At 44.8% G+C, this 27,101-nt stretch overlaps 1 protein-coding gene across 3 annotated transcripts; it reads left to right on the top strand.

Annotated features, from left to right (window-relative positions):
* The first annotated feature begins 319 nt into the window (after positions 1-319).
* On the top strand, positions 320-26,955 carry LOC122550373 (cation channel sperm-associated auxiliary subunit theta-like). 3 transcript variants are annotated; one of them, XM_087986863.1, is made up of 4 exons: positions 320-634; positions 17,256-17,448; positions 23,999-24,090; positions 26,366-26,955. In XM_087986863.1, exons 2-4 carry the CDS (start codon positions 17,364-17,366, stop codon positions 26,516-26,518), a joined length of 330 nt encoding a protein of 109 aa, XP_087842989.1. In that variant the 5' UTR covers positions 320-634; positions 17,256-17,363; the 3' UTR covers positions 26,519-26,955. The 3 variants fall into 3 exon arrangements, 2 of the variants coding, with proteins under 2 accessions (XP_087842989.1, XP_087842990.1); XM_087986864.1 differs by having other exon boundaries at positions 335-450; XR_015757139.1 differs by lacking the exon at positions 23,999-24,090 and having other exon boundaries at positions 26,366-26,497.
* The last annotated feature ends 146 nt before the right edge of the window (positions 26,956-27,101 follow it).

Below are 27,101 nucleotides of genomic sequence, written 5' to 3' on the forward strand. Positions count from 1 at the left end.
TCGTGTGTGGGATGAACTTCCAGAGTAAGTGGTGGGTGCGGGTACAGTGACAATGTTTAAAATATGTTTAGATAAGTACATGAATAAGAAATATTTGAAACGATATGGGCCTAGTGCAGGCAGGTGAGATGAGTTTAGTTTGGGATTATGGTCAGCATGGACTGGTTGAACCGAAAAGTCTGTTTCCGTGCTGTAGACTCTACGACCGAAAAGATTACAAAACAAACAGATACTGTTGATTGCTGACAACAGCAAAAGCTGCAGATCCTGTGCCACGATCAATGCAGAAGAATACTTTTGAACAGAGTACAGAGTGCAAACTACATTTCAACCTGGCAGAAGACGTGGGTGCAGAGAAAAGCTGTAATTTCAAGACAGGGAGAACAGCCTGTATCATGTGACAGTGGCCTGTGCAAGTAGCCCTGAGTTTGAATTGAACAGCTGCACCAGGTATTGAGGACAGCTCGAGTTAAAGGCAAAAGAACTTTGTGTAAAAAAGCAGAACAGTAATTCAAGCTTAAATTCGGGCTGAAAGGGAAGTAACTTAAAGAAAATTCAGCTCTGATTTTCGTGCTGCACATCTCTATGACTCTATGACTCTAACAACTGGGACTGGTGCATCACTATTTTGTAGGTAGGTTGCAAAAGGTTTCAGCTCTGATTGACCATCCCCACCATCGTGTGCAGATTGAGCCACTGTAGGGAACAGCCACCTTAAGGCAGGGGTTAAAAATGAAATTAGGTGGACATCGAGAGAAAGCTCCTGTATTCTGAGAGCTGGAGAAGTTCCTAACCAAGCCACTGAAATCAGATAAATGTTTGGTAATTTAAAGAAGCACTCAATTCTGATCTAACACAGAAACTACTTTGAGAAACAAGAAGAGCGCTAATGGAGTCCTCAAAGTAGGTGAAAATCTCCATTTCAGCCATGACGGGTGGTAAAACTTACATTAGTGCAGAATAGAAATCTATAAAGAAGATAAAATACCTAATCACACTACAAAGCTATACATTCATAAATAGTATTGCTGGGTCAATTTAATCTCTGAGAGAGGCCAAACAGAACACAAAATTTGATATTCTAGAGAAAACAAACCTTAAAGCAGAAAACAGCTTTTAAACTGGATACTAAGACCATAAAGGAGCAGAATTGGACCATTCAGCCCATCGAGTCTGCTCCCTGATTTAATCATGGCTGATATGTTTCTCAACCCCATTCTCCTGCTCTCCACAGCTCTCACAGATTCACCACCCTCTGACAGAAGAAATTCCTCCTTGTCTCAGTTCTAAAGAGTCATCCCTTCCTTCTGAGGCTGTGCCTTCGGTTCCTCGTCTCTCCTATTAGTGGAAACATCTCCTCCACGTCCACTCTATCCAGGTCTCTCGGTATTCTACAAGTCTCAATCAGAACCTCCCCTCCTTCCTTCTAAATTTAAGACAGAGACTGAAAAAGATAAATACATTCCTGCACACAATTTGGAGGATAGCAGAAATTGTTATTGCTCACCATGGAGTAAACTAAACATCAGACAAGTTTGAAATATAATTTCATCCACAGAACTAATAAGGTTCTTGAAACGGCAAGATTCAATAAGATTATGGTATGCCAATATTCTATTATTGATCTCTGCTGACTGGTGGAGGGAATAAATGTACGGTGACTTAAAGCCATAATTCATTAGAGACCAAAAGACTCAGTAGGTCTAGCAATATCTATGGCTATCTTTGAGTCCAGTGAACGTTTTTCAGAACTTATCTGAACATGAAGTTTTGAAGCTGGGTCACTGGACCCAAAATGGTAACTCTGCTTTCTCTCCAGAGATGTGGCCAGACTTGGTGAGTTTTTCCAGCGATTTCTATCTTTGTTTCAGATTTCCAGCAGCCACCATCCTTTGTTTATTTCACAAGAGACGAGATTGTCTCAAGCACTACTGATGAGCTTTTGTTAAGATTTATTAGTCCAAAGGAGAGAGTGAGGACTGCAGATGCTGGAGATCAGAGCTGAAAATGTGTTGCTGGAAAAGCGCAGCGGGTCAGGCAGCATCCAAGGAGCAGGAGAATCGACGTTTCGGGTATGAGTCCTTCTTCAGGAATAGTGATAAATGTAGATGTATAAACAATATATAGTAATGAATAGTAAATATAAACTATAATAGCATGAGAAAAACAAAGACTTGGGGGAGATGTCATAAATAAGTGTGAAAGTGTCCTGATGAAGGGCTCATGCCCGAAACGTTGATTCTCCTGCTCCTTGGATGCTGCCTGACCTGCTGCGCTTTTCCAGCAACACATTTTCAGCTTTATTAGTCCAAAGGCAACATAACGCTCAAAAAAGCCACTCAGATGGTGAGTGAAGTAAATGCCCGAAAATAAAGCAGCAAACCTTTCTATTGTCTGTTTGGTTTGAGGGAATGTTAGGACAGCTCTGGGCTGGAAGTGCTTGTCTGTAAGCATAATGGCCTTTTGAAGTTGGCACCAGGCTACCCTGGCGAGTCGTTTCAGGAACAGGTAAGATGGTAAGACATCCCACTTTCTCAGAAGAATTCCCAAAAACAAGAAAAGGAAATCACATCAGCAAGAATGAATCTTTGGATAACACGATGGAGGAAATGGTTTCTCCAATAATTCAATTGCTGAGGTATCAGGAGAGAGCCCAAAATACTCAAGACGTTGAAGTAACAACTCAGTTGAATGCATTCAGACGGAATGTGAATCAAATTCCCCGAACACAAATACAAAACCTGCTACACAGAACTCCATTGGAGACACCTGTAAGAAGATACTGCAATGAAAAATCGCATGCTTTGGTGCAAACATACAAAAAGGAATAAGGAATAGGTGTAAACCATCAAAGTTGGCCATGAAAGAAATACAAGAAGTTAAAGCGTCTTCGGTGCAAGGTGAACTTAGACTATCTGGAAGACAGTCCTGAAGAAGGGCTTACGCCCGAAACGTCGATTCTCCTGTTCCCTGGATGCTGCCTGACCTGCTGCGCTGTTCCAGCAACACATTTTCGGCTCGTATCTGGAAGACAGTCTGAGCCAACTACTTTCTACCCATAATCCACTATTCTTTCAACTCTGCAGAAAACATAGCAGAGAACAGCGAAACGTCCAAATTATTTGAATTTGTAAAATCAACATCTTGGAAAGATAGAATAGTGATAAATGTAGGTGTATAAACAATATATATTAATGAATAGTAAATATAAACAATAATAGTATGAGAAAAACAAAGACTTGGGGGAGATGTCATAAATAAGTGTGAAAGTGTCTGAAAGTATTAATACTTGATTGAATACAGTAAGCATAAATTCCTGTGACAAGAACTTGGTGAAGATAAAGAAGGACCTGATAGAGAACAGACCTGTGGCTAGAGTGCTGTTCACAGTCTTCGAGGTAATTGGAGCGTAGGAACAGGAGTAGGCAAGTCAGGTGATCAAGCATTCAGTAACATGGTGAATAGAACACTTCAACACCTGTTGACCACTAACCCCATAACCCTTTATGCAGCTGGTTATCAAAGAAGTATCAACCTTTATTTTAAATATACTCAAAGTCTGAATTTCCACAGCCCTATGTTGCAGAGAATTCCAAATATTCCCAAGACTCTTAGCAAAATGATTTACCCTTATCTCACTCCTAAATAGCATTCTCCTCATTTTTAAAATGTGCCCCTGGTTCTAAACCCTCCAACCTTCCCTGGATTTACCCAGTGTATCCTTTAAGTATTTTTTAGGTGTTAATAAAATCACCTGTCATTCTTTAATGCTCCAGAGAATGCAGGCCCAGTGTGCTCAATTATCTCTTCATAGGCAATTCCCACCATCCGAGGAACAAAGCTGGTGAAACTTCGTTGCACTCCATCTCTGGCAATAAGTTATTTCCATGGATAAGGAGACTAAAATTGAACAGTCCAGGTTTGGACTAACTAAGTTGAATCCTGGTGAAGGGCTCTTGCCTGAAACATCGATTCTCCTGCTCCTGGGCTGCTGCCTGACCTGCTGTGCTTTTCCAGCACCACACTCTCGACTCTGATCTCCAGCATCTGCAGTCCTCACTTTCTCATACGGTTGAATCACGACCTCACTACTCTTGTGCTCAAAACCTCTTATGATTAAGGCCAACATTGCATTGGCTTTCCTAATAGCTTGCTGCATTTAGTTGTTAGCTTTCTGTGATTTATTGACAGAGGCTCTTTGGACATCTACACTTTCCAAACTCTCACCGTTTATGACCAAAATGGTTAACCTCACATTTTGTTTCACATTAAATTCTGGCCGAGTCACGAAGCCTGTCCAAATCCTCCTGAAACCATTTTACACATCTCCCCTGCAACAAACGTTCCTGCTTAGCCTTATAACTTCGGCAAATGTGGAAATACCTTACACTTGGTTCAAATCATGAATATATATTGTGAACAGCTTGAGCCCAAGCACTCATCCTTGTGATACCTACTACTCAGAGTCTGCCAGTGCAAGAATCACCTACTTATTCCCCACTCTTTGTTTTCTGTCTGTTAGCTAGCCCTTAATCCAGGCCTGTACATTATCTCTTATACCATATGCTTTAATTTTGCTAACAAACTTCCTTTAGGGGATCCCATCAAAAGCCTTCTGAAAATCCAAATGTACTTCATCCATCGACTCCCTTTTTTCACTTTTGTTCATGACATTCTTCAAAAACTTTGTCAAACACAATTTTCCATCCGCAAATCCATGCTGACAATGCTCAATTAGATCTATTCATCATGTCCTTTATGATGGATTCAAGCATTTTCCGTACTACTGATGGCTCCCTGTTTTTTTTAATCTCCTGCTCCTCTTTTAAATATTGGGTAATCATTTGCAAGATTCCAATTTGCAGGAAGTTTTTTTAGAGTCAAGGAATTTGGAAGATGATTGCCAACTATCTCTGGAGCCACCTTGGTCAACACGTTGGGGTGTAGACCATCATATTCAGGGGACTACCAGCCTATTATTTTCTCCAACATAATCTATTCTTGCTGATACTAAATTCCTTCATCTTTTCATCCTACCTAGTCACTTGCATCTCCAGTTCTAGGAGATATTTTTTGTATCTTGCTCAGTGAAAACAGACACAAAGTAATCACTTAAGAACTAAGTAATAAAAATCGAGCTGCGGGGCCAGGTGATGTGTTGTAACTGCATGAAATGGGAGGGAGGCAGGTAGAGGGATCCAGGAGGCTGGTGATGGAGGCTCAGCCCTTGAGTTTGTTTGACAAGTTTGAGACTCTTGCTCTGTGGATGAATGAGAACGGGGCCGGTATGGTGTATGAACAAACTCACCATAGCATTGTGGAACAGGGAGCCATTCAAGAGGGGGGCAGAGAAGAGAAAAGTGATTGTAATTTATCTGTGTTCTGTTCTCTGTGGGCAGGGTTGAGAGTCACGAAGGCTGTGGTGTCTTCCTGGCGCCCTGGTTCAAGATTTTTAGTCTTGGCTTCAGAGGAATTTGGAGTGGTAGGGAAAAGGTCCAGGTGTTGTGCTCTATGTGGGTACCAACGATAAAGGTAGAAAGAGCTAAGAGGCTCTACTGGGCAGCACGGTGGCACAGTGGTTAGCACTGCTGCCTCGCAGCGCCAGAGACCGGGGTTCAATTCCCGCCTCAGGCGACTCTCTGTGTGGAGTTTGCACATTCTCCCCGTGTCTGTGTGGGTTTCCTCCGGGTGCTCCAGTTTCCTCCCACAGTCCAAAGATGTGCAGGTTAGGTGAATTGGCCGTGCTAAATTGCCCGTAGTGTTAGGTGAAGGGGTAAATGTAGGAGAATGGGTCTGGGTGGGTTATGCTTCGGCGGGTCGGTGTGGACTTGTTGGGCCGAAGGGCCTGTTTCCGCACTGTAAGTAATCTAATCTAATCTAATCTAAATATCAGCAGCTAGAAAGCAGAACGAAAAAGGTGATAATCTCTGGGGATTACTACCTGAGCCACAAGCAAATTGCCGCAGGGTCAACAAAATGAAAGCGGTAAATGCTGGATTGTTGTGGGAGAAATGGGTTGAAATTCATGGGAATTTGGCACCTGTAATGGGGAAGGAGGTTGTTATTCCAATGGGATGAACTCCACCTGAATCATACTGGGACCAGAGTCCTTACGAATCTCATAATGAGGGCTGTGGATTGGGCATTAAGTTAGATGCTTTGGCAGGGGGAAGGGTTCCATTGCATGGAAAAGTGTGGGAAAAGTTAAAGTGGGGGAGTGCTCAGCAGTTTCCAGACTAAGTAACTGGACAGAGTATGGAAAGGCTCAGGAATCTAACACGTGGCACAGCAGCTAAGGGAACAACTATGAGAAGGAGGGTTGGGGGATGGAAGTCAACACAGGAAGAGGGTGTTGTTCGTAAATGTCCACAGTATATGAAACAAGGGAAATGATCTTGTAGCGCATATTGAAATTGATGGGGAAGATGTTGCGGTATAGCAGAAATGTGGATGCAAGGTGATCAGAGGGGGAGCTAAATATCCAAGGATACATGCCCTGTCGAAAGGACAGGCAGATGGGCACAGGGGATGGCAGTTTCCCAGAAATGAAATGAAATTGATAGCAAGAGGTGATGTAGAATTGGAAGGTATTGAACATGCATGGGTAGAGTTGAGGAACCGTAAAGGAAAAAAGACCCTGATGGGAGTTGTGTTCAGGTCTCCTAGATTTGGGTTATAAGGAGACGTTGAATAGGCTAGGGCTGTTTACCTGGAGTGTCGGAGGCTGAGGTTTATAAAATCATGAGGGATGTGGATAGGATAAATAGACAAAGTCTTTTCCCTGGTGTGGGGAAAGTCCAGAACTAGAGGGCATAAGTTTAGGGTGAGAAGGAAAAGATATGAAAGAGACCTAAGGGGCAACGTTTTCACGCAGAGGGTGGTACGGGTATGGAATGAGCTGCCAGAGGAAGTGAAGGAGGCTAGTACAATTGCAACATTTAAAAGGCACCTGGATGGGTATATGAGTAGGGAGGGTTTGGAGGGATATGGGCCGGGTGCTGGCAGGTGGGACTAGATTGGGTTGGGATATCTGGTCGGCATGGACGGGTTGGACCGAAGGGTCTGTTTCTGTGCTGAATATCTCTATGACTCTATGACTCTAAACGTCACCATCTGCCATGGCAGGAATCAAACCTGGATTAAGTTTCTCCGCTGGCTTTTAAAGGCTCCCCAGTCCTCTAGTTTCCCACTAATCTTCACCACGTTGCATGCGTAATCAAAATGTAGAGAAGAAAATAAGTCAGGAGTTAGAAAAGGCATGTAAATAAGGCACTACTACAATAATTATGGGGTACTTCAATATGCAGGGTGGACTGAGAAATCAGGTTGGTAGTAGATCTCAAGAAAACGTATTTGTGAATGTTTACAAAATGTACGTTTTGGAGCAGCTTGTGGTCGAGTCCATGAGAGAACAGGTAATTCTGGATGTAACGAAGCAGACTTGATTGGAGAGCTAAATGTGAAGGAAGCCCTCAGGTCCAAAGACCATCATATGATAGGATTCATCCCGCAGTTTGAGAGGGAATAATCAGGGAATTAAGAATCCACTCAAGACCATGAAACCATTGTTGATTATCAGAAAACCCCATGTGGCTCAGTAATGTCCTTCTGGGAAGGAAATCCGCCATCCTTGGTGCGATGATGCTGCTCCTTCAAAAAGGTTATTCTGCCCTTGGTTTTTTTTTTCGAGAGGGGTCGTAAAGGCAGAGGTGCAGAAATGTCTGAACTGGCTACTTTGATAATGCCTAACTGGAGGTGCCTCAGCCAACAATCAGAAAAGGCTCTCAGTATTTTTTTAAACACTTGTACAATGACCAGTATGGCCAGTTCTCCCAGTTCAGGGTTTTTTTCTAGTTTTGAGTTAGTTTTTCACTGGGGACCCAAAGAAACATCTCCATGCTGATCCTCTCCCTCTCTGACCTTTCTCTCCTGTAAGAACCCGTATTTGAACTTACCTTTTTGCCAAGGGGTGTGTTTATGGGATGTTGCAGGAAATCGAAACAGTTGCATTTCCTTGTTTTCAAATAGTTATGTTATTTTAAATTTGGTTTTCTTCTGTTCGTGTGTAAATAAATTAAAACTGAGTGGTTTGACCAGCTGCATATCCAACTTACACCTGCTTAAAAACATTCGGGCGGTACGGTGGCTCAGTGCTGCCTCCCAGGTTCGATTCCAGCCTTGGGTGACTGACTGTGTGAAGTTTGCACATTCTCCCCGTGTCTGCATGGGTTTTCTCCGATTGCTCCGGTTTCCTCCGACAGTCCAAAGATGTGCAGGTCAGGTGAACTGGCCATGCTAAATTGCCCACAGTGTTAGGTGCATTAGTCAGAGGGAAATGGGTCTGGGTGGGTTACTCTTCCGAGGGTCAGTGTGGAGTTGTTGGGCTGAAGGGCCTGCTTCCACACTAATCTAATCTAAACTATAAAAGTTGGGTTCTGGGCTACCTTCTTAAAATGTTTTGAGGGCTGGTCTGGCCTATATGTTACTTCAGACTCACAGCAATGTCTACCGACTTCCAACTGCCCTGTGAAGTGGCCTAGCAAGCCATTCAGTTGATTCAATCACTATGAAATCTCAAGAAAGAAACAAAACTGATAGACCTACTGTTAGGCACCGACTTAGACACCGGAAAACACAAAAGCAGAAACCGCCCTGTTGACCCTGCAAATTCATCCATTCTACAATCTGGGGGCTAATGCCAAATTTAGGAGAGCTGTCTCACTGACTAGTTAAATAACAGCCTGACATAATCGTACTCAAGGAATCATACCTTACAGAGAATGTCCCAAATGTCGCTATCACCATCCCTGGATATGTCCTCTCCCACTGGCAGGACACACCCATCAGAGGTGGCAGCGCGGTGCTATACAGCCAGTAGGGAGTTTCCTGGGAGCCCTTCACATTGACTCTGAACCTCATGAAGTTTCATGGGTTCAGGTTAAAACAGGCAACTCCTGTTTATTACCATGTACCATCCTCCCTTGGCTGATGAATCAGTACTCATAGAGTCATAGAGTTATACTGTACTCAGAAACAAGCCCTTCGGTCCAACTCGTCCACGTCGGCCAGATATCCTAAATTAATCTCGTCCCATTTGTCAGCATTTGGCCCATATCCCTCTGAATCCTTCCTATTCATGTACCCATCCAAATGCTTTTAAAATTTAGCCCCTCATGGATACCCATTCTGGAGTTGCTAGATCTGTTCAAAGTCTGTCCTATTTAGCTACACAACACAACTGAGGTACTCTCAAGGTGAAGGTGGGGTGATGTCTCCACAAGTACTGTGTGATGGTCAGTCTTACCAATGCTGCCATGGACAGATACATCTGCAGCCAGCAGATTGGTAAGTAGGATGTCAAGTATGTTTTTCCCTGTTGTTGGTTTCCTCCCCGCCAGCCGCAGACCCAGTCTAGCAGCTATGTCCTTTATAAACCGACCAGCTCAATCAGTAGTGCTGCTGCTGAGCCACTCCCGATGGTGGGTATTGAAATTCCCCCACCTAGAGTACATTTTGTCCCCTTGTCACCCTCAGTGGTTCCTCCAAGCGTTGTTCAACATGAATTGGACAGTTTGACCAATAGGGGGGAAGCTGAATTAGCTGAGGGTTTTTTCTCTGGAGGGTCACCTTATAGAGGTTCATAAAATCATGGGAGCCATGGATATGGTGAATAGCCATGGTTTTTTTCCTCGGCTGGGGCAGTTCAAAACTAGAGGGCATTGGTTTAAAGTGAGCAGAGAAACATTTAAATGGGACCTGAGGGGAAACCTTTCCAAGCAGAGTGACAAATGTATGGCACCAGATGGAATGGTGGAGGCACTGGATACCGCAAAGGCTATGGGCCCTCACAACATGCCGGCTAAAGTACCGAAGACTTGTGCTCCCGAACTTGCCACGCTCTTAACCAAGCTGTTCTAGTACAGTTACAACACTGGCATCTACCTGTAATGTGGAAAATTGCCCAGGTATGTCCTGTACATAAAAAGCAGGATGAATCCAACTCAGCCAGTTACCCCCCCCCCCCCCCCCCCCCCCCCCCCCCACCCCCCCGGTCAGTCCACTCTCGATCATCAGTAAATGGATGGAAGGTGTCATCAACAGTGCTGACCAGCAGCACCTACTCAGCAATAACCTGCTCAGTGACACCCAGTTTGGGTTCCACCAGGACCACTCAGCTCCTGACCTCATTACAGCCTTGGCTCAAACATGGATAAGAAAGAGTTGAATTCCAGAGGGGAGGGGAGACTGACAGCCCTTGACATCAAGGCCACATTTGACTGAGTATGGTATCAAGGAGTCAACTGGAATCAATACAACTCTCTAGTGGTTAGTCAGGCCTAGCACATAGGTTGCTATGGTTGCTGGAGGTCAGTCATCTCAGGTGCAGGATATCTATGCAGGTGTCCCTCAAGGGAGTATCCCAGACCCAACCATCTTCAGCTGCTTCATCAATGACCTTCCTCCATCATAAGGTCAGAAGAGGGAATGTTTGCCAATGATTGGACAATGTTCAGCTTCATTCACCTCAAATTTTGAAGCAGTCCATATTCCAATATAACAAGATCTGGACATATCCAGGCCTAAACTGACAAGTGGCAAGTACCATTTGTGCCATACAACTATCTCCAGACAACTAGACACGGGCAATAGATTCTGGCCAGCCAGCAATGTCCACATCCTACAACTGAAGAAAGAAGAGTAAGTTAAAAAGTAATAAGCAGAGAAAGGATGAAATATGAGGGCAAGCTAGCGATGAACATGAAAGAAGATCACAAGATTCATAAAAGGTGAGAGAGAGGCAAGAGTGGACATTGGCCGACTGGAAAATGAGGCTGGGACAGTAGTAATGGGGAGCAAAGAAATGGCAGAGGAACTGAATAGGTACTTTGCATCAACGTTCACAGTGGAAGACAAAATACAATACCAAAACTTCAGAGTCAGGCGGCAGAGGTGAGTGTAGTGGCTATCAATGAGGAGACGGTGCTGGGAAAATTGAAGGTGGAAAATCGCCTGAACCCCCTGATGGACTACACCTCACCTCTACCACATCCTCTGACTGCTCCCTCCACAGACACACCAGCTTGGGTAGAAAAGTTGCAAATCGTTCTCCTCTCACCTTAAAAATATGCCCGCTAGTTTTGAACTGTGTCCAGTTTAGGAAAAATATCTTTGCTATTTCCTTTTCACAGCAGAGAGCGGCGCGAGCTGGGCGGAAGTGAAGTTGGAGTGCAGAGCTGGTCGGGAAGGTAAGTGATTGATATTTGAGTGGGTGTGTTCTAGACCCCAGGCCCTACTATGTAGGGCCTCCCTCCCATCCTCCTCCTCGAACCTAACTTTAAAGTTCACAGGTAAGCTACTCAGTGTTCTTGTTTTGGAGATTAAGTGTACAGTTATTATGGCGGCGCAGGCAGTGGAATGTTCCTTCTGCAGGATGTTCGAGGTAGGGGTGACCACCGATGCTCCTGCCGACTTCATCTGCAGGAAATGCAGCCAGCTCCAGCTCCTCACAGACCGCGTTAGGGAACTGGAGCTGGAGTTGGATGAACTGAGGATTATTCGAGAGGCTGAGAGGGTGATAGATAGAAGCTACAGGGACATAGTTACACCAGAGAACAGAGAACTGGGTAACAGTTAGAGGTGGGAAGGGGAGGAAGCAGGCAGTGCAGGGATCCCCTGTGATCATTCCCCTAAACAATAGGTATACCGCTTTGGATACTGTTGGGGGGGGACGGCCTAGCAGGGGTAAGCTGCAGTGACCGGGTCTGTGGTGCTAGGTCTGGCTCTGAGACTCAGAAGAGAAAGAGGGAGAGGAGGAGAGCGCTAGTTATAGGAGAATCTCTAGTTAGAGGGACAGACAGGGGGTTCTGTGGACAGGGGCGAGACTCTCGGATGGTTTGTTGCCTCCGGGGTGCCAGGGTCCGAGACGTCTCAGACCGTGTCTTCAGAATCCTTAAGGGGGAGGGTGTGCAGCCAGATGTCGGTGCACATTGGCACCAACGACATAGGTAGGAAGATGGATGAGGAGGTCATTCAGGAGCTCAGGGAGTTCGGCTGGAAGCTAAAAGCTAGGACAGACAGAGTCGTCATCTCTGGGTTGTTGCCGGTGCCACGTGACAGTGAGGCAAGGAATAGGGAGAGAGTGCAGTTGAACACGTGGCTGCAAGGATGGTGTAGGAGGGAGGGCTTCAGGTATTTGGACAATTGGACTGCATTCTGGGGAAGGTGGGACCTGTACAAGCAGGATGGGTTGCACCTGAACCAGAAGGGCACCAATATCCTGGGGGGTAGGATTGCTAGCACTCTTCGGGGGGGTTTAAACTAATTTGGCAGGGGGATGGGATCCAGACTTGTAGTCCAGCAAGTAGGTTAGCTGTTTGTCAGGATGTCCAAGAATGTAGGGGGGATGTGGAGAAGGTAGCACTGACAGGGACTACTTGCGGACACAGAGATGGGCTCAAGTGCGTATACTTCAACGCAAGGAGTATCAGAAATAAGGTGGGTGAACTTAAGGTGTGGATCGGTACCTGGGACTACGATGTTGTGGCCATCATGGAAACGTGGATAGAAGAGGGACAGGAATGGTGGTTAGAGGTTCCTGGTTACAGATGTTTCAGTAAGATTAGGGAGGGTGGTAAAAAAGGAGGGGGGGGTGGCGTTGCTAATTAGAAATGGTATAACAGCTGCAGAAAGGCAGTTCGAGGGGGATCTGCCTTTAGAGGTAGTATGGGCTGAAGTCAGAAATAGGAAAGGATCAGTCACCTTGTTGGGTGTTTACTATAGGCCCCCCAATAGCAGCAGAGATGTGGAGAAACAGATTGGGAAACAGATTTTAGAAAGGTGCAGAAGCCACAGGGTAGTAGTCATGGGCGATTTCAACTTCCCAAATATTGATTGGAAGCTCTTTAGATCAAGTAGATTGGACGGGGCTGTGTTTGTGCAGTGTGTCCAGGAAGCTTTTCTAACTCAGTATGTAGATTGTCCGACCAGAGGGGAGCCATATTGGATTTGGTACTTGGTAACGAACCGGGACAAGAGATGGGCTTGTTAGTGGGTGAACATTTTGGTGATGGTGACCACAATTCTGTGACTTTCACCTTGGTTATGGAGAGAGATAGGTGCGTGCAACAGGGTAGGTTTTACAATTGGGGGAAGGGTAAATACGATGCTGTAAGACAGGATCTGAGGAGCATAAGTTGGGAGCATAGGCTGTCAGGGAAGGATGTCGTGGAAATGTGGAACTTTTTCAAGGAACAGATACGACATGTCCTTGATATGTATGTACCTATCAGGCAGGAAATAGATGGTCGTGTGAGGGAACCTTGGTTGACGAGGGAGGTTGAATGTCTTGTAAAGAGGAAGAAGGAGGCTTACATAAGGTTGAGGAAACAGGGTTCAGACAGAGCAGTGGATGGATACAGGATAGCCAGGAGGGAGCTGAAGAAAGGGATTAGGAGAGCTAAGAGAGGGCATGAAAAGTCTTTGGCGGGTAGGATCAAGGATAACCCCAAGGCATTTTATGCGTATGTGAGAAACATGAGAATGACGAGAACGAGGGTAGGTCCGATCAAGGACAGTAGTGGGAGACTGTGTATTGAGTCGGAAGAGATAGGAGAGGTCTTGAATGAGTACTTTTCTTCAGTATTTTCAAACGAGAGGGACCGTATTGTTGAAGAGGAGAGTGTGAAATGGACTGGTAAGCTAGAGGAGATACTTGTTAGGAAGTTGGACATTTTGAACAACTTGAGGATAGACAAGTCCCCCGGGCCTGATGGGATATATCCTAGGATTATGTGGGAAGCAAGAGAGGAAATTGCAGTACCGTTGGCAATGATCTTTTCGTCTTCCCTGTCAACGGTGGTGGTACCAGGGGACTGGATAGTGGCGAATGTTGTGCCCCTGTTCAAAAAAGGGAATAGGGATAACCCCGGGAATTACAGGCCAGTTAGTCTTACTTCGGTGGTAGACAAAGTAATGGAAAGGGAACTGAGGGATAGGATTTATGAGTATCTGGAAAGACACTGCTTGATTAGGGACAGCCAGCACGGATTTGTGAGGGGTAGGTCTTGCCTTACAAGTCTTATTGAATTCTTTGAGGAGGTGACCAAGCATGTGGATGAGGGTAGAGCAGTGGATGTAGTATACGTGGATTTTAGTAAGGCATTTGATAAGGTTCCCCATGGTAGGCTTATGCAGAAAGTCAGGAGGCATGGGATAGAGGGAAATCTGGCCAGTTGGATAGAAAACTGGCTAACCGGTCGAAGTCAGAGTGGTGGTAGATGGTAAATATTCAGCCAGGAGCCCAGTTACAAGTGGAGTTCCGCAGGGATCAGTTCTGGGTCCTTTGCTGTTTGTAATTTTTATTAATGACTTGGAAGAGGGAGTCGAAGGGTGGGTCAGTAAATTTGCAGATGATACGAAGATTGGTGGAGTTGTGGATAGTGAGGAGGGCTGTTGTCAGCTACAAAGGGACTTAGATATGATGCAGAGCTGGGCTGAGGAGTGGCAGATGGAGTTCAACCCTGTCAAGTGTGAGGTTGTCCATTTTGGAAGGACAAATAAGAATGCGGAATACAGGGTGAATGGTAGGGTTCTTATAGTAAGGTGGAGGAACAGAGGGATCTTGGAGTCTATGTTCATAGATCTTTGAAAGTTGCCACTCAGGTGGATAGAGCTTGTAAGAAGGCCTATGGTGTATTAGCGTTCATTAGCAGAGGGATTGAATTCAAGAGTCGTGAAGTGATGTTGCAACTGTACAGGACTTTGGTTAGGCCACATTTGGAGTACTGTGTGCAGTTCTGGTCACCTCACTTTAGGAAAGATGTGGAAGCTTTGGAGAGGGTGCAGAGAAGATTTACCAGGATGTTGCCTGGAATGGAGAATAGGTCGTACAAGGATAGGTTGAGAGTGCTAGGCCTTTTCTCATTGGAACGGTGAAGGATGAGGGATGACTTGATAGAGGTTTATAAGATGATCAGAGGAATAGATAGAGTAGACAGTCAGAAACTTTTTCCCTGGGTACAACAGACTGTTACAAGGGGACATAAATTTAAGGTGAAGGGCGGAAGGTATAGGGGAGATGTCAGGGGTAGGTTCTTTACCCAGAGAGTGGTGGGGGCATGGAATGCGCTGCCTGTGGGAGTGGTAGAGCCGGAATCATTGGTGACCTTTAAGCGGCAATTGGATAGGTACATGGATGGGTGCTTAAGCTAGGACAAATGTTCGGCACAACATCGTGGGCTGAAGGGCCTGTTCTGTGCTGCATTGTTCTATGTTCTATGTATATATCTATGCCCCTCATGATTTTATAAACCTCTAGAAGGTAACCCCTCAACCTCCTACACTCCAGTGATAAAAGTCCCAGCCCATGCAGACTCTCATTCTAACTCAAACCCTCCAGGTCTCAGTGGCATGCTCGTAAACCATTTTAGCATCCTGTTCAGTTTAATAACACCCTTCCTATATCAGGGTGACCAGAATTATACACAACACTCCAAATGTGACATCACCAATGTCTTGCACAACCATAACATGATGTCCCAACCCCTGTAATCAATGCTGTGACCGATAAAGGCAAACATGCCAAACACCTTCTTCATGCCATATTTACCCTGTGAGGCCACTGTCAAGGAACTGTGTTCTTGTACCCTTAGGTCTCTCCATTGATAACACTCCCCAAGGCCCTACCATTAACTGTCTGAATAGTTCAGCAAACTTTATAAATTACTGGTTAGGCTTCAGCTACGGGACTTGAGTATCCTTGATTTTAATCATCATTGGAGACTACCCTTCAGATGTTTCAGCTTTAATGTCTCGAATATCCCCCTTTAGATCTCTGTCCCTTTCACTCTTTAAGAAGCTTGTTAAAGCTTGCCATACCTGTCCTAATATCTTCTTACGTGAAATCTTTTATTTGATAATACTCCTTTGCAGCAAATGAGGATGTTTTTCCACTTTAAAGTTGGTTTATGGGAAGGTATTATTGCTGGACTGTTAATCTGGGGACCCAGGTTCGAATCCTGCCATGGTATATGGTGGAATTTTAATTCAATAAAAATCTGGAATTAAGCATCTAACGACGACCATTGTCAATCGTCGGGAAAACCCACCTGTTTCACTGTTGTCCTTTCGGGAAGGAAATTACCATCTTCATCTGGTCGGGCCTACAAACCCAGAGCAATGTGGTTGGACATGTAACTGCCCTCTGGGCAATTAGGGGTAGGCAATAAATGCTGGGCCTAGCCAGCTGCGCCCTCATCCTGTGAATGAATAGACGAGAGAGAATGCTAAATGAAGTTTTGCTGATGTACTGACTGTTACAGAGAGAGTGCACCATGGGTTTACCACACTGTTCCCTGGGACAGCAAGACTGATGTATGAGGAAAGTTTGACTCGGTTAGGATTCTGGATGTAGGTTTGCTCGCTGAGCTGTAAGGTTCATTTCCAGATGTTTCGTCACCCTACTAGGTAACATCTTCAGTGGGCCTCCAGGAAAGCACTGTACATGATTCCTGCTTTCTATTTATATGTTTGGGTTTCTTTGGGTTGGTGATGTCATTTCCTGTGGTGATGTCATTTCCTGTTTTTCTTGGAGGGGGGGTAAATGGGGTCTAATTCGATGTGTTTGATAGAGTTCGGTTACAATTATATTCCCTGGATTTCTGAAGAATGAGATGAGATCTCATAGAAACCTAGAAGATTCTATAAGGACCGTAACAAATGAGAACAGGAATAGGCCATTCAACTCCTTGAGCCTGCATTGCCCTTTCACAGGATCATGGCTCATCCGATATTCTCTATATCCCCTTTCCTGCCCTTTCCTCTTGATTCCCCGACTGATCAAGAATCTATCAATCTCAGCCTGAAATAGCCACAAGGACTCTGCCCCCGCAGCTCTCGGTGGTGAGGGGTTCCATGTACTCACAACTCTAGAAGAGAAGAAATTTGTTCTCAACTCCGTCTGAAATTGGCTCCCTTTTATTCTGAGACTCTGATCCTCGACTCTCCCATGACCGTCTCAGCATTGATCCCGTCAAGCTTTGAGGTCTATTAGGTCGTTACAATTTGGAGCCTAATACCTGGCATAGACACAATGGTACAATGGACACTGTTTCTGAATATAAAATGGGAGAGCATAAGGAAACATTTTGAATAGAAGCTGTAACACATTTTCCAAAACATGAAGGAAAGATCAAAACATTCCTCCTTGTTTCTCCAGCTCCCCTCCCAATGTTCACTTTCTCTGTCTTTAATTGTAGGGCACCTTGCAATTTGCTGGATTCTTCATCTTACTATTCCTCCTGGGTTTATGGTTCATACTCACATCCATTGGCAGGAGAAATCTCATCATTGACTTAAATGAGGACATGTATGAGTTCTATATCTACCGTTACCTTCAGCGCAAGAGCACTCTGGATGAAATCTATATTCGCCTCAAGGACCAAAAAACCGGTGAGTGAAATATAGCCCCCAGACCTCCAGGTTTCACATCCCTGACTCTGTATATTGCTCAGCTTGGCAAAAGTGGTTTGTGTAGGAAAGAAGCCAGGTCATTCCCCCCCACCCACCAATATTCATGTGGCTTGGTCATGTACTTTTAAGGTGCCAAATAGGTATCTCATTCCTCTGAGGAGAGCAGACCTTGTGATACAATGGAGAGCATCCCTACTTCTGATCCAGAAACTTTGGGTTTGACTCTCATCTTGATAGCCAAGGAAAGCACATTCAGAATGTGGCTCGAGAGGGTGTTGCTGGAAAAGCACAGCAGGTCAGGCAGCATCCGAGGAGCAGGAGAATCAACAGTTCGGGCAAGAGCCTTTCACCAGGAATGAGGTGTGTGGGCCAAGGGGGCTGAGAGATAAATGGGACAGGGGTAGGGCTGGGGGGGGAAGAGAGCTGGGAATCTGATAGGTAGATGAAGGTGGGGTGAAGGTGATAGGTTGGAGAGGAGAGTGGAGTGGATAGGTGGGAAGGAAGATTGACAGGTAGGACAGGTCATGAGGGCGGTGCCGAACTGGAAGGTTGGAACTGGGATGAGGTGGGGGGGGGAAGGGGAAATGAGGAAACTGGTGAAATCCACGTTGGATGGCATCAATGTGGATTTCCCCATTTTCCTCATTTCCCCTCCCCCCACCTTATCCCAGTTCCAACCTTCCAGTTCGGCACTGCCCTCTTGACCTGTCCTACCTGTCAATCTTCCTTCCCACCTATCCATTCCACTCTCCTCTCCAACCTATCACCTTCACCCCCACCTTCATCTACCTATCAGATTCCCAGCTCCCTTTCCCCCAGCCCCACCCCCCCCCCTCCCCCTCCAATTTATCTCTCAGCCCCCTTGGCCCACACACCTCATTCCTGGTGAAAGGCTCTTGCCCGAATTGTGGACTGTCCTGCTCCTGACCTGCTGCCTGACCTGCTGTGCTTTTCCAGCACCACCCTCTCGACTCTGATCTCCAGCACCTGCAGCCCTCACTTTCTCCTGTTCAGAATGTGGCCAAACAGGTGGATTTTGAATCTGCAAATTCTTCAAGACAAACCAATGGCAGGCAGTAGCAGCAAGACAATGGAAACAATGTTCGAGCCACGACCATAACTATCCAAGCAACGTGTTGCTGCAGCAAGCCAGGCTCCTGAATGATCTGTAACAAACCTCTTCCCAGGAGCAGCAACAAAATCATAAGGCCCAATGCTGCAGCTGACCGACCCCTTAACCCTGATCCATGCACAGTGCCCTCACTCCAACCCAACCCAAGCACAGTGCCCTCCACTGCAATCCAAATACAGTGCCCTCCACACCAACTCAAATATAGTGCCCTCCACCCCAATCCAAGCATAGTGCCATGACTCCAATCCAAGCACGGTGCCCTCCACCCCAATCCATTTACAGTGCCCTCTACCCCAACCCAAGTACAGTGCTCTCACTCCGACCCAAGCACAGTCTCCTCCGCTACAATACAAACACAGTGCCAACACTCCGACCCAAGCACACTGCCCCCGTTACCGAGTATTGTCCTGAGCCCTGACACCGCTGAGGAGTGTGCTGTCTTGTAAATTGGCTACCTGTTGTTAAACGGCTAATTCAAAAGATTAGTGTGGATAATAGGGAATCTGGAACAACTATGTAAGAAACTAGTTGTGGTTAATTAGTAATCCGGGTTTGAATAACTGAAACTCTGGGATAGGTTAGCCATGCATCTAGATGTGGTTAGCTGGGGTTCCAGATGTTGCTAACTTAGAATTCAGTTATGTACAATGCAAACTCTGGAATTCGGGTTAATCTTGAATTAAGATGTGAATAATTGGGAATCCAGAAATGATATTGAACTTCTGAGTATAGAATAATAAATAGATGCTACCATCGTGAGTGCATGGTCTCATTCTCATACATGTGAACTTGTTTTTAACTCGAGGTCACACATTAGATAGACATTGAGAACTGCAGAAAATGCGACATACCATTGAAGTTTTTCTTCTTGAACTCATCAGGACAGATGTCAGAAAACCAAATTTCCCAGGGGACAAGGGTAGTAAGAAAAAGGATAGTGATTGGTTGACTCTGATTGGTCGAGAATTGGGTGGGAGGATAGTTACGCCCCAAGCTTTTGTTTTAATGGTGGGAGATGTCTGTTTGATTAATATACTCATGGCAAGCACACAACTGAGGTGAGTTTTCAACTAAAATCAGTGTCATCTTTACTATATTTGTGGGCGGTCAGTGATTTCTGTTGGAAACAGTGCAGTGCTACCACTTCGGCCCCTCCTTACTCACTGACCAAGGACTGATGAGGAGGCTAATCTTTACTGTTTAATCAGCACTTATTTGCAAAGATACGTATCAAACTCAACAAGCCCAGTTTCCCATACACAGGAGCTCAAGTTAATGTCTCACCTGAATTCCCAATTAATATACAATTATTTATAGTTATTGGGGTCAGCAGTTCGCATTTATTTCACCTCAAAAAGCTAACAGCATTTCCTTCATCCAGCTAAGTAATTAGGTAAGATTGTGGCATAGTCATAATTCAGAGGCAGGAGTGGGTACCGCAGACGCTGGAGATTAGAGTCAAGATCAGAGTGGTGCTGGAAAAGCACAGTGGGTCAGGCAGCATCCGAGGAGCAGGAAAATCGATGTTTCGGGCAAAATCCCTTCATCAGGAATCAGCCCTTCCTGATGAAGGGCTTTTGCCCGAAATGTCGCCTAATAATTCAGAGGTCCAGGCTAATGTTCTGGGAACATGGGTTCAAATCCCACCATGGCAGTTAGTGAAATTTAAAATCAATTAATAAAACCTGGCATCAACAAAAAAGACTAATCTCACTGAAGGTGACCATGAAGATATCTTTGATTGTCATTAAAAATCCAACAGGTTCACTAATGCTCTTTAGGAAAGAAAATTTGCTCCCGTGACTTGGTCTGACCTTTCTTGAACTCATGGCCACTTCAAGATGGTTGATGCTTGACTGCCCTCCAAAATGGCTGTTCAAAGGCACATAGAGATGGAAACAAATGCAAACTCTTCAAAAGAGAATCAAAAGTTTAATGGGAATTATACCTGGTGAGTGGGAGAAGATTGGTGGAAGAGGTTGTAAGTTTGCTCGCTGAGCTGGAAGGTTTGTTTTCAGACGTTTCGTCACCATGCTCAGTAACATCATCAGTGAGCCTCCGGTGAAGCGCTGGTGTTCTGTCCTGCTTTCTGTTTATGTGGCTTGGTCTGTTATGGTGGGGGATAGCATTTCTGAGTCTTTTTCTCAGATGTTGGTAAATGGGGTCCAAATTGACGTGTTGATTGATGGAGTTTCAGTTTGAATGCCCGGCCTCTAGGCATTCCCTTGCTTGTATTTGTTTCGCCTGTCCCAGGATGGATGTGTTGTCCCAGTCGAAGTGGTGTCCTTCTTTGTCTGTATGTATGGATACTAGTGAGAGAGGGTCATGTCTTTTGGTGGTTAGTTGATGTATCCTGGTGACTAGGTTTCTGCCTGTCTGTCCGATGTAGTGTTTGTTACAGTCTTTGTAAAGTATTTTGTAAAGTACATTTGTTTTGCTGGTTGTTGGTATAGGGTCCTTTAGGTTCATTAGCTGCTGTTTTAGTGTGTTGGTACGTTTGTGAGCTACCATGATGCCAAGGGGTTGGAGTAGTCTGGTTGTCATCTCCGGGATGTCTTTGATGTAGGGGAGAGTGGCTAGAGTTTCTGGGCATGTTGCGTCTGCTTGCTTGGGTTTGTTGTTTAAGAAGGGCTTATGCCCGAAACGTCGATTCTCCTGCTCCTTGGATGCTGCCTGACCTGCTGCGCTTTTCCAGCAACACATTTTTCAGCTCTGATCTCCAGCATCTGCAGTCCTCACTTTCTCCTTTGCTGTTTAAGAGTCAGCGGACTGTATTTATCGGGTACCCATTCTTTTTGAGTATGCTGTATAGGTAGTTTACTTCTTCTCCTTGTAGTTCCTAGGTGCTGCAGTGTGTTGTGTGGGAATTAGACAAATCAAGGACCCAAACACCAGACAGCACCAACTCCATCAGCAAGGACAACATCCTCACGCTAGTAGGCCAGTGGCTTGCTACCCACTTCCTCTCCAACGGCAAGACCCACAAACAAATCAACAGAACACCCATGGGATCACCAGTACCAGGCTTCCGAGCAGAAGCAGTAACACAGACAGTCAAATGAACAGCCCTCCCCAGTATCCAACCCAAACTTTGGGTCCGCTATGTGGATGACACCTTTATCATCACAAATTCGAGGAAACCTACAACATTATCAATAATATCCTTACGGGCATAAAATTCACAAAACAGGAAGAGAATTACAACAGACTCCCCTTCCTAGTGGAACGAACAGTTAATGGAGACCAGTATCTACTGGAAAGCAACACACACCGACCAGATACTTAACAACAGAAGCAATCATCCCAATAGCCATAACCAAAGCTGCAGCAGGACATTATTTAAATGGGCCACAACACAGTGTAGTCCGAGGAACTATGAGCAGCAGAATAAAACTATACCTATGCTGCCTATTCAAGATGAATGGGTACCCGATAAACAGAATCCACAATTCTTAAACAACAAATCCAAGCAAGCAGACACAACATACCCAGGAACTCTAGCCACACCACCAGACATCCAAGACATCTCTGAAATGACTACCAGACTACTCCAACCCCTTGGCATCACGGTAGCCCACAAACCTACCAACACACTTAAACAGCGGCTAATGAACCTAAAGGACCCTATACCCATAACCAGAAAAACAAATGTAATTTACAAAATACCCTGCAAGGACTGTAACAAACACTATATCGGACAGACAGGCAGAAACCTAGCCACCACGATACACAAACACCAAGTAAACCACCAAAAGACTTGACCCATTATCACTAATATCCTTACACACAGACAAAGAAGGACAAAACTTTGACTGGGACAACACATCCATCCCAGGCTAAACAGAGACACGCAAGGGAATTCTTAGAGGCCTGGCATTCAAACCAGAGCTCCATCAATAAACACATCCATTTGGACCCCATTTACCAACCTCTGAGAAGTAAGACCCAGAAATGATACCACCTACCTTAAGAGACCAAGACCCAAATAGACAGTGGGACTGAACACCAGCACATCACCAGAGACTCACTGATGATGTTACCTAGCATGGTGACGAAATGTCTGAGAACAAACCTACCAGCTCAGCGAGCAAACTGAGCTACAAATCTTCTCAAAAATTGGTGGATGAGGTAAAGTTTATCAAACGCAAGGTAGTACAGTGACTGTGGGTGAATACTGATAAATGGGACAGAGTCCATGGTAGGGTTGATGAGTAACAAACCAAGCATATATATTGTGGCATTGAAGAATCCAACAGATGCTTACTATGACCACCTATCACATATAAACATTACTTTCACAGGCACTTCATTATCTGAGCTAATGTTAAGCTAGTAAGTTACACAGAGCAGCATTCATCCAGTTTTGCCCGAAACGTCGATTTTCCTGCTCCTAGGATGCTGCCTGACCTGCTGTGCTTTTCCAGCACCACACTGATCTAAACTCTGCATCTGCAGTCCTCACTTTTGCCTACTTCATCCGTAATGCGTCATTCTTCAAGTGATCCCCAAAGTAAGGTGGAATAAATGTGAGCTTTATATCTTTAGGTCACATGGTATGATACACTGATAATGCAATGAGCTGACAAGTATGCTGACATACTGTGACCGTTAAAAATATACTGACATTCTGACCATGAGACAAAATAGTGGTGGTGGGCTTGATATGCCCCCCAAGTGGATAGGGTTGTTAAGAAAGCATATGGTGTTTTGGCTTTCATTAACAGGGGGATCGAGTTTAAGAGCCGCAAGGTTTTGCTGCAGCTCTACAAGTCCCTGGTGAGACCACACTTGGAATATTGTGTCCAGTTCTGGTCACCCTACTATAGGAAAGATAGAGGGCGTAAAGAAGGTTTACCAGGATGCTGCCTGGACTGGAGGGCTTGCCTTATGAAGAGAGGTTGAATAAGCTCAGATTTGTCTCGCTGGAGAGAAGGAGGAAGAGAGGAGACCTGATCGAGGTGTACAAGGTAATGAGAGGCATGGATAGAGTCAATAGCCAGAGACATTTCCCCAGGGCAGGATTGACTGGTATGAGGAGTCACAGTTTTAAGATATTAGGAGGAAGGTATAGAGGAGATGTCAGAGGTCGGTTCTTTACGCAGGGAGTTGTGAATACATGGAATGCGTTGCCAGTGGTGGTGGAAGCAGAGTCATTAGGGACATTTAAGTGACTGCTGGACATGCACATGGATAGCAGTGAGTTGAGGGGTGCATAGGTTAAGTTATTATATTTTACATTAGGATTAAACCTCAGCACAACATCGTGTACCAAAGGGCCTGTTCTGTGTTGTACTTCTCTATGTTCTATGTTCTATGCCAAATAGTCTTATCTCAATCTGTACTGTCTTTTAAAATTTTTAAATATAACTGTGGTACTTCTCCAATGGCCTTTTCTAGCACAAGGAAAGTTTTACTATAAATTGATCCTGAATGGAACTTACATTGAAGTACTAAGTCTGACTGGCATCAAATTCTCCAGCAATCAAGAGGTAAATTTTAATTGCATTTATAGGGGGTAGATGTACATGAAAGGTGGGACAGTGTCAGATCAGGATTGAACACATACTGAGGTAAACAGGAAATACTTGATGATCTCTTTCTGTCTTGCTTCACTACCTCAAACTCATCGCCTTTAGCCACTGTCCAGCTCTGACTTCATAGTTCTACGGAAATGTTGGATGATAAAATACCAAGAAAGCTCCAGAGACATGGAGGCTAAGGATTAGCCATGGGAAGTGCATAGTTACAGGAATAGGATAGCAAAGGGGGTTTTTGGGTGTGATGCTCATCAGAGGGGCAGTGTGGATTTGATGGGTCGAATAGCCTGCTTCCGCACTGTAGAGATTTTATGATTATAAGAAAGTCAGTGTTCCTCTCCAACATACTTTTACTTGCCAGTCATATTTTTGAATCCTACAGAGTAAAGGATAAAGTATCAGAAGAATAAAATCAGAAGGGCTCCCAGCCACCTGGAGAGCCAGAGAATACAGGCTTGCTCTCTGGTGCATTGGTTGACCTCAGCTGAAGCAACCTTCATCAGCACTGGGCAAGTTAGACTTGAGTTAGAGCCTCCAACATGGCTGACTGGCTTCCCAGAAGAGAATTAGAGAATTCAGAGAATCTGGAGCCTGAATGTGGGCCATAACGTCAAAAGATATAAGAGCAGAAAGTGGCCATTCAGCCCAGTAAGTCTGTTCCACTACTCAAAGAAATTACGGTTGATCTAATAATCCTCAACCCAACTTGCCCTCTTTATTCCCACTACCTTGGATTCCCAGAACAATTCCCAGTCTCTCTCTTAGGCCACGAGATGTAGGAGCAGAATTAGGCCATCCCAGCCCATCGAATCTGCTCCGTCATTTGATCGTGACTGATTTGTTTCTCAACCACAATCCCCACAACCTTTGACCTCCCCTTACCAATCAAGAACCTATCTACCTTTGCATTAAATAGGCCCAATGACTTGGCCTCCATGGCCCTCTGCGCCAAGGGGTTCCATAGATTCACCACCCTCTGGCTGAAGAAATTCCTCTCCATCTCAATTCTAAAGGGTCATCCCTGAGGCTCTACTCTCAGGTCCTAATCTCTCCACCTAATGGAAACATCTTTTCCACATTCTCTTTATCCAGGTCTCTCAGTATTCTATAAGTTTCAATCAGATCCCCCTTCATCCTTATAAATTCCACTGAGCATAAACCCAGAGTCCTCAACCACTCCTCATACAACAAGCCCTTCATCCTCAGGATCATTCTTGTAAACTTCCTCTGGCCTCCCCCCCACCCACCTTCAACATCAGCACATTCTTCCTTAGATACAGGATCCAAAACTGCTCACAATGTCCCAAATGTAGTCTGACTAAAGCCTTAAACAGCTTTAGAAGTACATCTCTGCTCTAGTATTCTAGCCCTCTCAAAATAAATGCAGCCACTGCATTTGCCGTCCTAACTGCCAATTGAACCTGCATGTTAACCTCAAGGGAATCCTAAACTAGGACTTCTACGTTCCTTTCTGCTTCAGATTCCCGAAGCCTTCCCCCGATGAGAATGTAGTCTATGCCTCTATTTTCCGAGCAAAGTGAGTAACCCCCCCCCCGCTTTCCCACATTGTATTCCACCTGCCCCTTCTTTGCCCACTCTCCTAGTCTTGTCCTTCTGCAGCCTCCCCACTTCCTCAACATGACATGCCCCTGCCACCTATCACCGCAGCCTTGAATATACTTTCAGACCCAGGCCCCATAACCCACAAGCAGTAAAGAATTCCACAGGGAAAAACAAATCCTCCTCATTTCTGTCTTAAATAAGTTGCCCTTTTTCCTTTGAGATTATGCCCTTTGTCCCTAGACTGTCATGCAAGGGAAAACAATACCTGAATATCCCCAACAATTATGTTTCAATAAAGCCTCCTATTTTTCTATAAATCCCAGTGAGTCAAAGTCCAACCTATTCAACCTGTCCTCATAAGAATCAATCCACTGAGCCTTCTCTGAGCTGCCTCTATGTCGGTATATCTTTCCTTAATAAGGAGTCCAAAACCTTTCACTGTATTTTAGGAATGGTCTAACCAGCGCCTTGTATGGATTTAGCAAGATTTCCCTCGTTTTGTGCTCCATTCCCTTTGAACCTTAACCCATCAGGGGGCCAGTGCCCTCTGAAAGGAACTTTTAATATCCAACTTCCTCAAAGCCATACTGAAAATTCATCTCGAAAAGGAGAACTAAGTCTCATTGGGTTATCACAATCGTGTGTGGTTTTTTTATTCCCCCAGAAACTTGAAAAGTTAGGAATGAGACTGGCCTCGAAGTTGAACCTGAACTACTTTGATTGTGTGGATATATCGAGGAAACATGTCATCAGGCATTGGCCTCAGTACAAACCAGACGATAAAAAGAAGAAAAAGGGTTGGGCTTCATTTGTATAAGGACAAGCCTCTAATTAAAAAAAAAAGTCTGTGTTGCTTATACAAGGAATGTCATTACTATTGTTTGGAATGAAATCTCCGTTTTCATTACTTTGTTTTCCCCGAGACTCCTAAACTACCCGAAGAATGAGTGTGTTCACGATCCAGAGAAATAGGAAAATATCTGTTTCCTGATCCTCTGCTGAGAACCCTTTCTCAAAAACTTGGATCCTTCTTGTAGTTTGGCAGGTGGGACGTGAATTACCAAGAAAGACAGACATTTGGGCAATAAATGCTGAGCAGCCAGTGACACCGCCCCCACAAATGAATAAACAAAATAGGAAAAGCAAAGCATTTAATATTTCAGGTGTGCTCTCACCAAACTCCTGTATAATTGTAGCACGACTCCCTCATTTCTGTGCTCCAAACCTCTTACAATAAAGGTTAATGTGTTCTCAGTTTAATGCTAACTTTCTGTACTCTTTTTGCTGAAGTCTGTCTGAATATTAGCAGTTACACATTTCATGCCTTTCAAAAAAATTCTGCTTTCCTATTTTTTTAATAAATATTTTTATTGAAAAGCTTTTTTAAATCTTTTACAAAA

Source organism: Chiloscyllium plagiosum, unplaced genomic scaffold (genome assembly GCF_037043375.1).
Source record: "Chiloscyllium plagiosum isolate Xiang-an unplaced genomic scaffold, Cpla_swu_hap1 HiC_scaffold_5, whole genome shotgun sequence".
Classification (NCBI taxonomy): Eukaryota; Metazoa; Chordata; class Chondrichthyes; order Orectolobiformes; family Hemiscylliidae; genus Chiloscyllium; species Chiloscyllium plagiosum.